This window comes from Saccopteryx bilineata, chromosome 2 (assembly GCF_036850765.1).
Source record: "Saccopteryx bilineata isolate mSacBil1 chromosome 2, mSacBil1_pri_phased_curated, whole genome shotgun sequence".
Lineage (NCBI taxonomy): Eukaryota > Metazoa > Chordata > Mammalia > Chiroptera > Emballonuridae > Saccopteryx > Saccopteryx bilineata.
Window position 1 is genome coordinate 238,719,407 of NC_089491.1, and position 14,442 is coordinate 238,733,848.

Consider the following 14,442-nt stretch of genomic DNA (forward strand, 5'->3'; position numbering starts at 1 on the left):
CATTATGAAATGACCATTTTTGTCTCTGAGTACTTTTTCTGTCTTGTAGTCAGCATTATTAGATATGAGTATTGCTACGCCTGCTTTTTTTTGGGTGTTGTTTGCTTGGAGTATTGTTTTCCAGCCTTTCACTTTGAATTTGTTTTTATCCTTGTTGCTTAGATGTGTTTCTTGTAGGCAGCATATAGTTGGATTTTCTTTTTTAATCCATTCTGCTACTCTGTGTCTTTTTATTGGTAAGTTTAATCCATTTACATTTAGTGTAATTATTGACACTTGTGGGTTCCCTACTGCCATTTTGTAAATTGCTTTCTGTTAGTTTTGTATCTAGTTTGATTCTTCTCTTTTGTTTTTCTATCATTTGTTTTTGTTTGTTTGTGTTCCATACTTCTTTCCTCTGTTGCTACCTTTTTTAAATCAAGTGTTTTTGTGGTGGTTTTTTTAAGGGTGGTTACCATTAAGTAATGAAAAGGGTACCTACCATATTCATTGTAGTACCCTATCTTATAAGTATTTCTGCACTTCATTGTCCTTTGCTACTGTTAATCTCCATCCTCTCCCCCCTTTTTTTCCTTTGTTGTCACAGTTTAAGTTTGGTTTTATTGTGTTCTTGGTGGAGCTGTTACTTGTGGTGTTGTTTTCTTTTGTTCTTTGAATCTGGTTGGAAAACCCCCTTTAGTATTTCCTGGAGTGGGGGCTTTCTGTTGATAAATTCTCTCATCTTTTTTGTATTTGTGAATGTTTTTATATCTCCTTCATACTTGAAGGATAGCTTTGATGGGTATAGTATTCTTGGCTGAAAGTTCCTCTCTTTCAGGGCTTTAAATATTGGGGTCCACTCTCTTCTAGCTTGTGGAGTTTCTGCTGAGAAATCTGATGATAATCTAATAGGCCTTCCTTTATATGTTGTACTCTTCTTTTCCCTGGCTGCCTTGAGAATTTTTTCTGTCATTGGTTTGTGTCATCTTTATTATGATGTGCCTTGGAGTGGGTTTGTTGGGGTTAAGAAAACTCGGTGTTCTGTTCGCTTCTTGAATTTGAGGCTTTAGTTCCTTCCACAGGCTTGGGAAGTTCTCGTCTATTATTTGTTTGAGTATATTCTCCATTCCATTTTCTTTCTCTTCTCCCTCTGATATACCTATTATTCTTATGTTATTCTTTCTGATGGAGTCAGACAATTCCTGTAGGGCTTTCTCGTTTTTTATTATTTTTGAGTCTCTTTCTTCTTCTCTCTGTTGTGCCTCAAGTTGTTTGTCGTCTATTTCACTAATCCTATCTTCAATCTGGGCTGTTCTGTTAGCTAAGCTTGTTACCTCGTTTTTCAGCTCGTGAATTGAGTTTTTCATTTCTGTTTCATTTGTTTTTATAGTTTCAATTTCCTTGGTAATATATTCTTTGTGTTCATTGAGTTGTTTTCTGATCTCCCTATATTGCCTTTCTGTGTTTTCTTGTATATCTCTGAGTATTTTTAAGATTTCTATTTTAAATTCTCTGTCATTTAGCTCCAAGGCTTCCAATATGTTAAGTCTTTTCTCCATAGATTTTTCCACATCTATTTGTGTTACCTCTCTTTCTTTTATATCCATAATATTCGATTTCCTCTTTCTTATCAGCATCTGAGGGTGGTCTTGTTGATAGCACACAGGCGCACAACCTCGCGGCTTGAATGAATGTCCCTGCGGTAGCTTCCTCCACACCCTCGTCTCTCAGATTCAAGTGATAACAGTCCTTTCGCTATCAGTTTGTGTGGAACTCCGGAGTGCTCCGAGGATAAATTTTTCTGTTTCTAGTTGATAAATTTGTTGTGATTTAGGGGAGAGCTGTCGGACGCGCTGCTCACGGCGCCATTTCCGTGACGTCACTAAAATATTAGTATTTTGATGAGTTTAAAATAATTCATTAATACATTTAGAATTTTCAGCATGATAAAGTGAGACTTTTTTTTTAAAATTCCTGTTTCATTATCACAAAACATATTTAACAAGTAATCCTTCCTCCTCACATCTGGTTTTAAAACCATACTTTATAATGGTGGAGTCTTATCTACAATAAGGAATACTTCCTAAACATTCTAAGCAGTTTTATTCATATCCCATTCTCCATAATAACAACATTCTAGTTTTGAATAATGTTTCAATAATTAGCCAAGCTGTACTTCTCCTATCCTACAATGATCTTTGATATGCTCATTGCTTATTTTTCCATGTGTCTTTTTTTTTTTGTAACTGCAGTAAGTTGACATTAGTTTGGGAATAACACTTTTTATTTTCTTCTCACATTAAATATGGGATAGTTTGCATTAAATTCCTATTATAAGTACACTGGTATTCTTTAACCAATGAATAAGGCCTTAATTTGAACCTGATATTTATTGGTATTGACACTAGTTTTCATCAGTGGTCTTAAAAAGTACAATGGGAAGTTTCCCATCAGGATTCAGAATTTTAAAATTCATCTTTTTTTTTTTAACAAATTATCAACATTATACAAAGGTACTTCAGATATTTCTTTAATATTTTAGCATCTCTATAAAAACAAGTAGAGGAAAGTGCTATTTTTTAAAAAATCAAAGGAAAACCCCATTTTACCTTTCTTCCTATCCATTCATTCTCTTCCATCCATTCATCCAACCACTGAATACTTGAGTCAGAATTGACTTACAGAGAAAGGAATTAAAACTTTTAGCCATAAGAGCTGGAAGATCAGTCAGTCCTTGGTATTTTAAATTCTCAAAACTATGACTATATTTTTGCAAAAAAGAAATGAAATATTTTAGAATAAAATGTGAAAATAGAAAGTTGACTGAGAAAGCTACCTGGGCAGATATAAAAATAATGCAAACTAACAGTGCTCTTGTGCCCTTTTCATGAAAGTCTTACTCTTCCTAAACAGATCAGAAGTATCTCTGACGCCAACGTACATCTGTAGACCTCTCTTTATCCTCAGCTATCCCCAGGACTATGATAAGTACCTGAGAATGTTCAGGACGTGCTGTTGAACTTAAACTGAACAGATAGCACTTCTCTCATCTACTGCACACTTGGTTATAGAAAATCAATACAGAGGTTAGAAACTGAAATGACAAGATTATAAACTTCACTGTTACCTTCAAACCCAGAATTCAGAAGGTGCTCCCCCAGGTCACAACCAAACACCCTCTCTTTCAAGATGCCCCGCTGCTTCAGCTTCTGCTTTGTTGGACGAGACTTCATGAAGGTGCGTAAGAAAGTGATGAGCTTGCCGTGCTTTTTAGACACTAAAAAACAGTAATACAGAGAAAATCCCTTAGTGGTAGCAAGAGGTTACACTTTTGCTTAGTGTGAAAAGAAATGGAGATCTCAACAGGCAGACTAACCTAGTAAAAGTACACTACATATTCTGTAGAAAATTTTCCACAGAAGTTTGGAAAGCAGGTATTTATAAATAACGTCACAATTTTGCACTGTCTTCTCACTAGTCTGTGATCTTACTTGATGGGATTGTGAGGAAATTTAAGCATTGTAATCTGTGACTTCTAAATCAAGCTTGGTAAACCAGCCATTTTCCAATGCATACTTATGGATGCTACAGGATTATGACTGGTGACCTTAACATATTACTTTGCAGACCTTCATAGTAACTGAGATTTAAAATGGTGTAGATGTGTTTTTCCCTTCTAGTCAATTTCTAAAATATTTTACTTGAAAGTTACACATTTTCATGGCATTTATAATCTGGAAAGTAAAATAAACAGAAAGTCAACTCCCTTTTTTTCATTTTATAAAAGGACAGTCCCATTACAGTACAGAATACACTTGTCAAACTAATTGCCGTATAAATACAAAGTACATACACATAAAAAACCATTAGGTCTTCCATTACTAAAAAATCCTTTGTAGATCAAGGCAAGAGATAAGTAAATTAATACACAGTAAACTATTTCCACTGATTGAAATATTAGAAAGACAACAGTGAAAGAACTGAATGCAAACAAATCCCTAAGTGCAGTTTACAGGGTAAATTACTCTTAACATTCAACAAACAACACATATCATCAGCTCAGAGATTAGTTGCTGGATAGAAGGCTACGCTGCATGGCCTCAATCCTCTTACTCAGTCTGCAGATGATTCCTGGGAGTCTTACTGAATCCTACTATAGATTCTTGAGTGAACTCAAATCTTAAATCCCTCGAACTGATGAAGACTCCTATAGAAATTCTGTCACCGAGAGTAATTTCTACCACTAAATGGGTTACTCTGGGCCAGATCAGACATTTGCCACTCACTTCTTTTCATTTTATGTGAAACACTAGTTACAGACATAAGCATCTTTTCTATGCACTGTACAGGGGTAATTAACTCTAACTGGTTTGTCCATAATTGAGAAGTTTCCTGACAAATGAGATTGAAGTGCCAAAACCAGGCAAGTCCTGGGCAAACTGGGACAAGGTAGTAATCAGCCTATACACAGATTAAATGGGAAATTTATTTTTTCTATATAAATTATTAAAATTTTATAATTTTGATGTCTCTGACATGCTGTGAAACTTTTGGAAAATGACAACCTCTCTGGTGTCTGAGATTCCTTGTTATAAAATTAAGTGATATGCTTACTTATTTTCTAGTAAGGCACAGACAGCACACTTGGGTAATTACAGAAGTATGTCTTTTATATCATATTACTATATTAGAAGTTACTGGACCAGTATGACTTTTACTCTCCCATAGTTGCTAACATGTTGTATGCTACGAGTCTATGTGGAACAGTGGCCACCAAACCATTTCTGTACACTCTCATTTTCTAAATAAACTTAAAAATGGTTTTGATAAGATTTACAAAATAATACAAATGAATTTGGATTGTAATCATTTTACATTATAGTTATATGTATTTATGTATCTTAATATATTAACATAGAAATATATTTGGAAGAATTTTCATTTCTACTATATTTCTACCTAGAAACAGGGCATGCCATCATTTTTCTAAACCTTTTATATTTCTCAGTAAAGTTTTATTTTCTTTATGAACATATACATTCTACATGTCTTTCTAGGGATATTACTAAGTATTTTATGTTTTTTTGCTGCACTGATAGAATGATACTTTTCGTCATCTGCTAATTACTGTTATGCTAGAAAATAATTTATGTATAGCTCAAATCTAATCATTTACGAAACTCTCAGCAATTTTAGAAGGATATTAGTTGATCCTTTTGGATTTCATGGGTATATAACTATGTCAAAGTAGATATGATAATTCTATCCTTTTTCTGATAAGAAATTTCGGATTTTAAAAAAATTTTTACACTTTATTTATTCATTTTTAGAAAGAGAGAGAGAAGGGGGGAGAAGCAGGAAGCATAAATTCCCATATGTGCCTTAACATCAGGCAAGCCTGATTTCTTTTTCTAGTCGTAATAACTTATCAAAATTTCCAAGATACATGTTAGCGACAGGCATTCATATTTAGTTGCCAAATATGATGAAAATTTCTGCTGAATTTGACATTGCATAAGATATATATGAGAAACCATTCTTTTAGTCTCAGATTTCCAAGAATGTTGCAAAGGAATAAGAATGTTAACTGTTATTCATTCAGCAACAAATAGGTAAATGCCCACTATTCCTTGGAAACTGTTCGAACTCTTGAGATTACAGCGGGGAACAGAGAGACAACTCCTTTGCTGTCACAGAGCTTACTGAGGGGAGAAAGACAATGAACAATTAAATAATATTAATATGGTCAACATTTATTTTACACGTACTAAATACTAAGCAACTGTACAAGTGTTTATTCATATTAATCATTCATTTCTCATAGACCCATAATAAGGAAAAAATTATTATCCCCATATTTTGATGAAGAAACTCAGGCACGAAGTGCTAACTAACATGTCCAAGGTCACAAAACCAGGACTCAAAATCAGCCCTGGCCGGTTGGCTCAGCAGTAAAGCATCGGCCTGGCGTGTGGGGGACCCGGGTTCGATTCCTGGCCAGGGCACATAGGAGAAGCGCCCATTTGCTTCTCCACCCCCCCCTCCTTCCTCTCTGTCTTTCTCTTCCCCTCCCGCAGCCAAGGCTCCATTGGAGCAAAGATGACCTGGGGGCAGGGGATGGCTCCTTGGCCTCTGCCCCAGGCGCTAGAGTGGCTCTGGTCGCTGCAGAGCGATGCCCCGGAGGGGCAGAGCATCGCCCCCTGGTGGGCAAAGCGTTGCCCCTGGTGGGTGTGCCGGGTGGATCCCGGTCGGGCGCATGCGGGAGTCTGTCTGACTGTCTCTCCCCATTTCCAGCTTCAGGAAAAAAAAAAAAAATTTTCAGGTTGTCCAGCTCAAAACCCAAGCTCGAAGCTACTATATCATATTGCCCAATTTAAGACAACACAGTCACATCAGACTGCTTTTAAATGCTAGTAAGGAAATAGAGAGAGTGAAGTAATAGTGACGAGTGGAAAGAAACAGCATTGAATAGGATGGTCAGGAAGATCCGAGGAAGTCACATCTGAACTGGAACATGTGAATTAGTGAGCCAAAGAACAGTAGTATGAAATGAGGTTGGAGAGGTACGCAAAGCCAGCGTATCCCAGACCTGATGGGAGTCATGCGAACAGGAGTGAGTTGAACAAACTCCCACCAGGCAGCTTTTGGACATCAACAAAATTCAAACATCACACAGAGTGACTATAACTTATGATGAAACATCAAATAACTAAAATAATGTAAGTCCATAGTAACACTTCCCAGAAGAAAGGAAGGAAGGAAGAGAGCGACAATTTTCAGTACAAACAGAGGTAGACTATTTAAATAACTACATGAGTACATTGCCATAGTGAACAGGATCCTTACTAGTAGAGAAAGAAATATGTTTATTTCTTTCACATCAATTAGCAGTATCATACCTGGAGTTATTGATTGAAATGAGTTATATATTGACCAGGAAATTTACACATTCACAATTCAATAATAACTATGCAGATATAGATTTATAATTATGCTCCTCCAACCAAACACTCATACACAATAAAATCACACTGGCCAGAGGGCAGCCTGTGAAGAACTAGACCTCCCAGGACACCAGGGAGCTCTGACTCTGTCTCCAGCATGCTAAGTTTTGCTCCAAGAGCAAGGACACTTGGCCATCCCTTCTTGTTAGGGGAAAGACTTTATGTTTATTTTTCCTAAATAATGTCAGACTCAACTAAGTGCTCCAAAAACGCACAAAATCAGGAGCAGTGGAAAGTGTCATTAGCACTCTGTGCCCATATTTTGTACTTGAAGGTTCTGGAAAATGGTGGATTATGTGTGAAACCTGGCTTTTACTCTGTGTGGCCAACTTGCTTCTGTTACCTTTCCAAAAAACATCACTGAATACACTGGGTACTTTAAATCTAAACGTGAATTCCTGGCCAGGTATCTCAGGTGGTTACAACGTCGTCCCGACATGCCAAAGTTGCAGGTTCAATCCCTGGTCAGAGCACATACAAGAGTCGACCAGTGAATGTGTAAATGGGTGAAACAAATCGATGTTTCTCTCCCCCACCCCATTCCGCTCTCTCTCTAATATCAATCAATAATTTTTTTTAAAATTTATTTTAAACTTGTAGTCAGAGTGTGGTGGATATATTCTCTCCCTAACAATCTATATTCCAATATGAGACACTGTAATAACTAACATTCATAAAGGTGACTAGATAATCTTAAATGGTTACTAAGTCCTCAAAGAAAAATTAAGCGCATTGCACATAGCTTGTCTTGCTGTTATTTTGTATAAATGAAATTCTAACCCACTGTGGTAGAGATCATGTAGGCAAAAGCTCTGGCATCCACAATTAAATAATCATTTATCTGTCAAGATAGATAAATTATACTGCACTGGAAATTTAAACAAATATAAAATAATTTAAGTATAAGCTAATATAACCATTCAATTTAGTTGTACTCAAATATATTTCCAAATATAAATCTCCTCATATTAATGTCTTCATTTTATATTTTCTTTTCATTTCTTAGACAATAAAATGGCCAAAATGAGCTTATTTTAGACACTAACACTGTCTCCAACCCATTACTTTATAGCAAACAAGTGAACTAGTGAGTAAAATTATCTTTTGAGGAATAGAAATCTGAAATAATATCATTGTCATAAGACTTCCACTGAAGGAGGCAGAACGGGGCTTGGTTAGTACAGTGCTTATAAAGCCATTTCAACAAAGAACCACTGCATGTGGTGGGAAGGGTGTAAAGGATAAAGTCCACTAAAATGCTGGATTAGGGAAATGAAAATGATAGCAAAGACATTTCCACAGATACAATACATCAAAAATAAAACAGAAAACAATACCATTTTATATTCAAAGCAAATCATGGCATTTTATATTCAATTTCCCCATTCTAGTGTTAAAATGCAACATGTGCCTCAATGTTAAATTCTTCTATGTTATTTAGACATGATAGTTTATATCTGCAATCTTTTTTCAACCCTGAGACAAACCCAGCCAAACCAGTCCTTCCAGTAGTTAAAAGCTTTAGCAATACGACCAACTTAACAGCTCCAAGGCAAATCTTTATTACACCAATAACCAGTTTACAAGGTACAATAAAGACATACAGTTCAGTAAGCCACAGTGATCTCTGACACAGGGGAGTGGGGCACTGGCTGTTTTAAATTACAAAATATAATATTTCCCTAGCAAAACCAAAGAATTATTTTCTCCTAAAATTTCATCTAAACTAGGGTTCTCTAAAGTGGGTCTCACAAATCTAGACTGGTTTGAGAAAAGTCTGGGTTTGAATTAATTTCTCATGAAATTAAAGGAAGATGATTTGTACCAGATAAAGGTCTTAGCATTCAGCTTATTTCATTAGCTGCATCATGTTCTAGGATCTGTAATAAATTCAAGGACTCAAAACAGACAAAAGGGAAGGATAGGGGTGGGACTCATAATACTTGAAAAGAGCGTCTGATTAAACCTAGGATATAATGAAGAATGTGTGTAATGTGTAGCGTGTCCAATGGATTTTCACAGTTGTACACAAATCCTTCTTTTGTTCCAAATTTTCAAACACAGATTAAATAACCTTTTGTGGAAATTTAACAGAGAGCACAAAAGTACAGGCAACTGGACTACATATATTCAGGATCTCTTATAACTTCCCAAATTCTAAGTCTCTGTTGCAGACTTTGAAATATTTTGAGCATCATGGCAGAGTGAGAGGACCCTGATATATCTATCTCCTCTTCAATTTACTGCTAGTAGGACACTTTTAACACAACAAAGGTTCCTCTGCTCAGTGAGGAGATTCCTGAAAGATGCACACAGCAGTATCTCTGAAGGTGGGTGTGTTGGCACCCATAGAAAAGGTACAATGCTAAGAGACAGAACCCACAACACTGACTCCTCAGACACCTCAGCTGAACCCGCAGCCCCAGCCAACATGGTCATATCGAAGGAGTCAGGGTACAGCCCTATAAACAGCGAGCAGCCTGGCATGGGTAAGAGAGGCATCAGCAGCCTAAGCGTCCATGAATCTGGCTTTCTCCACCAATTATGCTCAGACTATGGGAGAGTCTGGAAGCAGCAGTGAAGTGCCAGCAGCCGTAGAAAATCAGGTAGCAGCAGGTAGAGGTCACTTTGCAAACTCAGCAGCCCTCGCAACTGCCACATCCCCACAGTGGCAGTGTCCCAAGACTCAGGTGACCCAGGCACAGCAGGGCACCCAGTTACTCAGGCCACGATGCCCATAACTACAGCAATGATTCCTATACCCACCTCATTCTCTCTCTCTCTCTCTCTCTCTCTCTCTCTCTCTCTCTCTCTCACACACACACACACACACACACACACTTCCCCAAGTTGCAGACAGAGGAAGGGCACAGAGATCCCGGAGGTACAGGTAGGGCTTGGTAAGAGAAACCAAAAACTTGCACTATAGCACCAGCTACTGAAAAAACAAAAGACCTCTAATTATCAACTTGCTGAATTGTTAATACCAATAAGAAAGGTGTTTACTACTTAAAATGAGCTGGCAGAGGAATAGCACATCAAACACCATGAACAACCAAAGTAACACAGTATCAAAAAAATGTATCAACTCTCCAGAAACTAAACTCAGTTAAGGTAGATTGTGATTTAAAATGACAAAGAATTTAAATTTCAGTATGAAGAAACTCAATGAAATACAATAAAACACAGGAAGTTTAATCAGCTCAGGAAGAAAACTAATTAGCAGAAAGAGTACTTTATCAAAGAGACTGAAACTCTAAAAAAGAACCAAACAAAAATCCTGGAGCTGGGCTCTGGCTGGTTGGTTCAACGGTAGAATGTTGGCCTGGTGTGTGGAAGGGCCAGGTTCGATTCCCCATCAAGGCACACAGGAGAGGAGCCCTCTGCTTCTCAACACCTCCCCCTCTCGCTTCTCTCTCTCTCTTTTCTCCTCCTGCAGCCATGGCTCAGTTGGAACGAGTTGGCATCAGGCACTGAGGATGGCTCCATGGCCCTGCCTCAGGTGCTAAGACGAGCTCAGTTGCTGAGCAATGGAGCAATATCCCAGACAGGCAGAGCATCTCCCCCTAGTGGGCTTGCTGGGTAGATCCCAGTTGGGGCGCATGTGGGAGTCTTATCCTCTGCCTCCCTGACTCTCACAGCTCACTTAATTTTAAAAAAGAAAAAATCCTAGAACTGAAAGACTCAATAATGAGATGAAGAATTCCAGAGTATTGGAATAGAACAGATTCAATGGTAGAGAGAATTAGTAAGCTTGAAGATAAAACCCTAGAAATGATTCAAATGAAAGAGAATTATAATACATTCAAAATATTAAGAGAGGGGCCCTGGCCACTTGGCTCAGTATTAGAGCTTTGGCCTAGCATGTGGATGTCCTGGGTTCGATTCCCAGTCAGAGCACATAGGAAAAGTGCCCATCTGCTTCACCACCCCTCTCCCTCCACCTCTCACTTCTCTCTCTCTCTCCTGGCTCAACTTGAGCAAGTTGACTCCAGGTGCTGAGGATGGCTCCATGGCCTCCACCTCAGGCACTAAGAAGAGCTCAGTTGCTGAGCAATGGAACAATGTCCCAGATGGGCAAAACATCATCCCCTAGTGGGCTTGCCAGGTGGATCATGGTTGTGGCACATGCGGGAGTCTCTCTGCTTCCTCTCCTCTCACTGAATTTAAAAAAATTTATTAAGAGATAAAAATACCCTGACCAGGTGGTGGCGCAGTGGACAAAGCATCGGACTGGGATGCGGAGGACACAGGTTCGAGACCCCAAGGTTGCCAGCTTGAGCGCGGGCTCATCTGTTTTGAGCAAAGCTCACCAGCTTGGACCCAAGGTCGCTGGCTTGACCAAGGGGTTACTCAGTCCGCTGTAGCCCCACGGTCAAGGCACATATGAGAAAGCAATCAATGAACAACTAAGGTGTTGCAACGAAAATCTGATGATTGATGCTTTTCATTTCTCTCCGTTCCTATCTGTCTGTCCCTATCTATCCCTCTCTCTGACTCTGTGTCTCTATAAAAGAGAGAGAGAGATTGAGAGAGAGAGAGAGAGAGAGAGAGAGAGAGAAAGAAAGAAATAACCAGTTATTCTTTGGATATTAAGGGGAAATAAAAACTTTCCCAAACAAAAGCTGAAGAAATTTACCAATACAAGACCTACATTACAAGAAAGTTGAAAGGAGCTCTTCTACCTGAAACAAAGACAGAAGTACACAAAACTTTGAGTAAGGTGACAAACAGAAACAGAAGATGGCAACTCTGTTTCAGTTATGGGGTGTTCAACACTTAATTATAACATGAAGGCTAAAAGAAAAGCAAAAATAACAGCTACTTCAATTTAGTAATGAACACAACACAAAAAGGGATAATTTGTGACAACAAAAATGTAAAAGGGAAGAAGGAAAAAGACAGAACTTAAATAGGCAAATAAAGATAAGATGTTAGCTTGACCATGCAGTGGCGCAGTGGATCAAGAGTCGGACTGGGGCACAGAGGACCCAGGTTTGAAACCCCAAGGTCACCATCTTGAGCATGGGCTCACCAGTTCACTGACTTGAGCATGGGATCATAGACATGACCCCATGCTTGTTGGTTTGAGCCCAAAGGTCGCTGGCTTGAGCCCAAGGTTGCTGGTATGAGCAAAGGGTCCCTTGCTCTGCTGGAGCCTCCAGTCAAGGCACATATGAGAAAGCAATCAATGAACAACTAAGGTGTTGCAATGAAGAATTGATGCTTCTCATCTCTCCCTTCCTGCCTGTCTGTCCCTCTCTCTGTCTCTCTGTTTCTCTCTGTCTCTGTCACAAAAAAAGAGATAAGATGTTATCAGAAGAAAATGGGCCATGAGACCTTTTTTTTTTTTTAAGTGAAAGGCAGGGAGGCAGAGAGATAGACTCTCACATGTACCCAGACTGGGATCCACCTGGCAAGCCCCCTTCTGGGCGATGCTCTGCCCATCTGGAGCTGTTGCTATGTTGCTCACTAACCGACCTATTTAGCACCTGAGGAGAGGCCATAGAGCCATCCTCAGTATCGAGGGCCAACTTGCTCAAACCAATTGAGCCATGGCTGCAGGAGAGAAAGAGAGAAAAGGGGGAGGGGGAGGGGTGGAGAAACAGATGGTCATTTCTCCTGTGTGCCCCTACCAGAAATCGAACCTGGGATATCCACATGCCAGGCTGATGCTCTACCACTAAGCAAACTGGCCAGGACCAAGAACCATGAGACATTTTAAACAAACTTTATGATAACCACAAAACAAAAATCCAAACTGAGGGGGAGGGGGAAAGGATACAAAGAAATATTTTAACTAAATAGAAAAAGATTTGAATTTTTATATAAGATTCTATAAACTTACTTTTATTTAAGGCATAATATATTTATAACAATAAATATGGAAAAAATTTTCTTTGAGCAATGTCAAATTGATTTTTTTCTTTGTCAAATATACAAACTAATGGTAAAAACTCTGCTCTTCAAAAGGATATCTAAAAACTGAATTAAAAAAAAAAGCCCTGGTCAGTCGGTTCAGTGGTTGAGCATCAGCCCAGTGTGTGGAAGTCTTAGGTTCAATTCCTGGTCAGGGCACATAGGAGAAGCGCACATCTGATTCTCACCCTTCCCTCTCTCCTTTTTATCTCTCTTGTCCCCCCCAGCAATCAAGACTCCATTGGAGCAAAGTTGGCCCAGGCGCTGATGGCTCAATGGCCTCTGCCTCAGGCACTGAGGATGGCGCCTGGTCACAGGGGAGCAAAGCCCCGGATAGGCAGAGCATCACCCCCTGGTGGGCATGACAGGTGGATCCCGGTCGAGAGCATGTGGGAGTCTGTCTGCCTACCTTTCTGCTTCTCACTTCAGAAAAAATAAAAATAAAAAAAATAATTGCTCAAACAAAAAGCCTATTGTATTATGCTTAGTTTTAACCTGATTACTACTGAAAAGGCTACTGGTCCATAGATCGCTAGCTTTGTATGAATACAAGTCTTTAGAGACTGTTTTCAAGACAAATTAATTAAAAAACACAACCAGAAATAGTCTTGGGGTCATAATTACCCTGGGTAATCAAGAGCTAAAAGACTAATAGAGGCCCTGGCTGGTTGGCTCAGTGGTAGAGCGTCAGCCTGGGGTGTAGGAGTCCCACGTTCTATTCCCGGCCAGAGCACACAGGAGAAGTGCCCATCTGCTTCTCCATCCCTCCCCCTCTCCTTCCTCTCTGTCTCTCTCTAACCCCTCCTGCAGCTGAGGCTCCATTGGAGCAAAGATGGCCCGGGTGCTGAGGATGGCTCTGTGGCCTCTGCCTCAGGTGCTAGAATGGCTCTGGATGCAACAGAGCGATGCCCCAGAGGGGCAGAGCATGGTCCCCTGGTGGGCATGCTGGGTGGATCCCGGTCATGCACATGCGGGAGTCTGTCTGACTGCCTCCCCGTTTCCAGCTTCGGAAAAATGCAAAAAAAAAAAAAAAAAAAAAAAAAGACTAATAGAAGTATTAGAGCCCAAAGTAAATATACTTTATAAAATTACTCAAGAGCGTTGGCCTGATGTGTGGAAGTCCCAGGTTCGATTCCTGGTCAGGGCACACAGGAGAAGCGCCCATCTGCTTCTCCACCCCTCCCCCTTCCCTGTCTTTCTGTCTCTCTCTTCCCCTCCCGCAGCCAAGGCTCCACTGGAGCAAAGTTGGCCCGGGTGCTGAGGATGGCTCCATGGCCTTCACCTCAGGTGCTAGTATGGCTCCAGTTGCAATGGAGCAATGCCCCAGATGGGCAGAGCATCACCCCCTGGTGGGCATGCCAGGTGGATCCTGGAGGTAGTCTGTCTGACTACCTCCCTGCTTCTAACAAAATAAATAAATAAATAAATAAAATAAAATTACTCAATACTTCAAGTATACTGAAAAGTTCAAGGGAATAAATATAGCGAATATTCATGTACCCATTTAGTTTTTTCACATATTAACATTTACCCAAACTAC

At 39.5% G+C, this 14,442-nt stretch overlaps 1 protein-coding gene across 5 annotated transcripts in view; it reads right to left on the reverse strand.

Moving 5' to 3' along the window:
- Nucleotides 1-14,442, reverse strand: part of ARHGAP32 (Rho GTPase activating protein 32) — a 394,792-nt gene that overhangs the window by 39,414 nt on the left and 340,936 nt on the right. For all 5 annotated transcript variants that reach the window (XM_066259724.1, XM_066259723.1, XM_066259720.1 and 2 more), the window contains one exon: nucleotides 3,107-3,256. In XM_066259724.1, coding sequence (XP_066115821.1) covers nucleotides 3,107-3,256 — 150 coding nt within the window. The remainder of the gene's footprint in view (nucleotides 1-3,106; nucleotides 3,257-14,442) is intronic.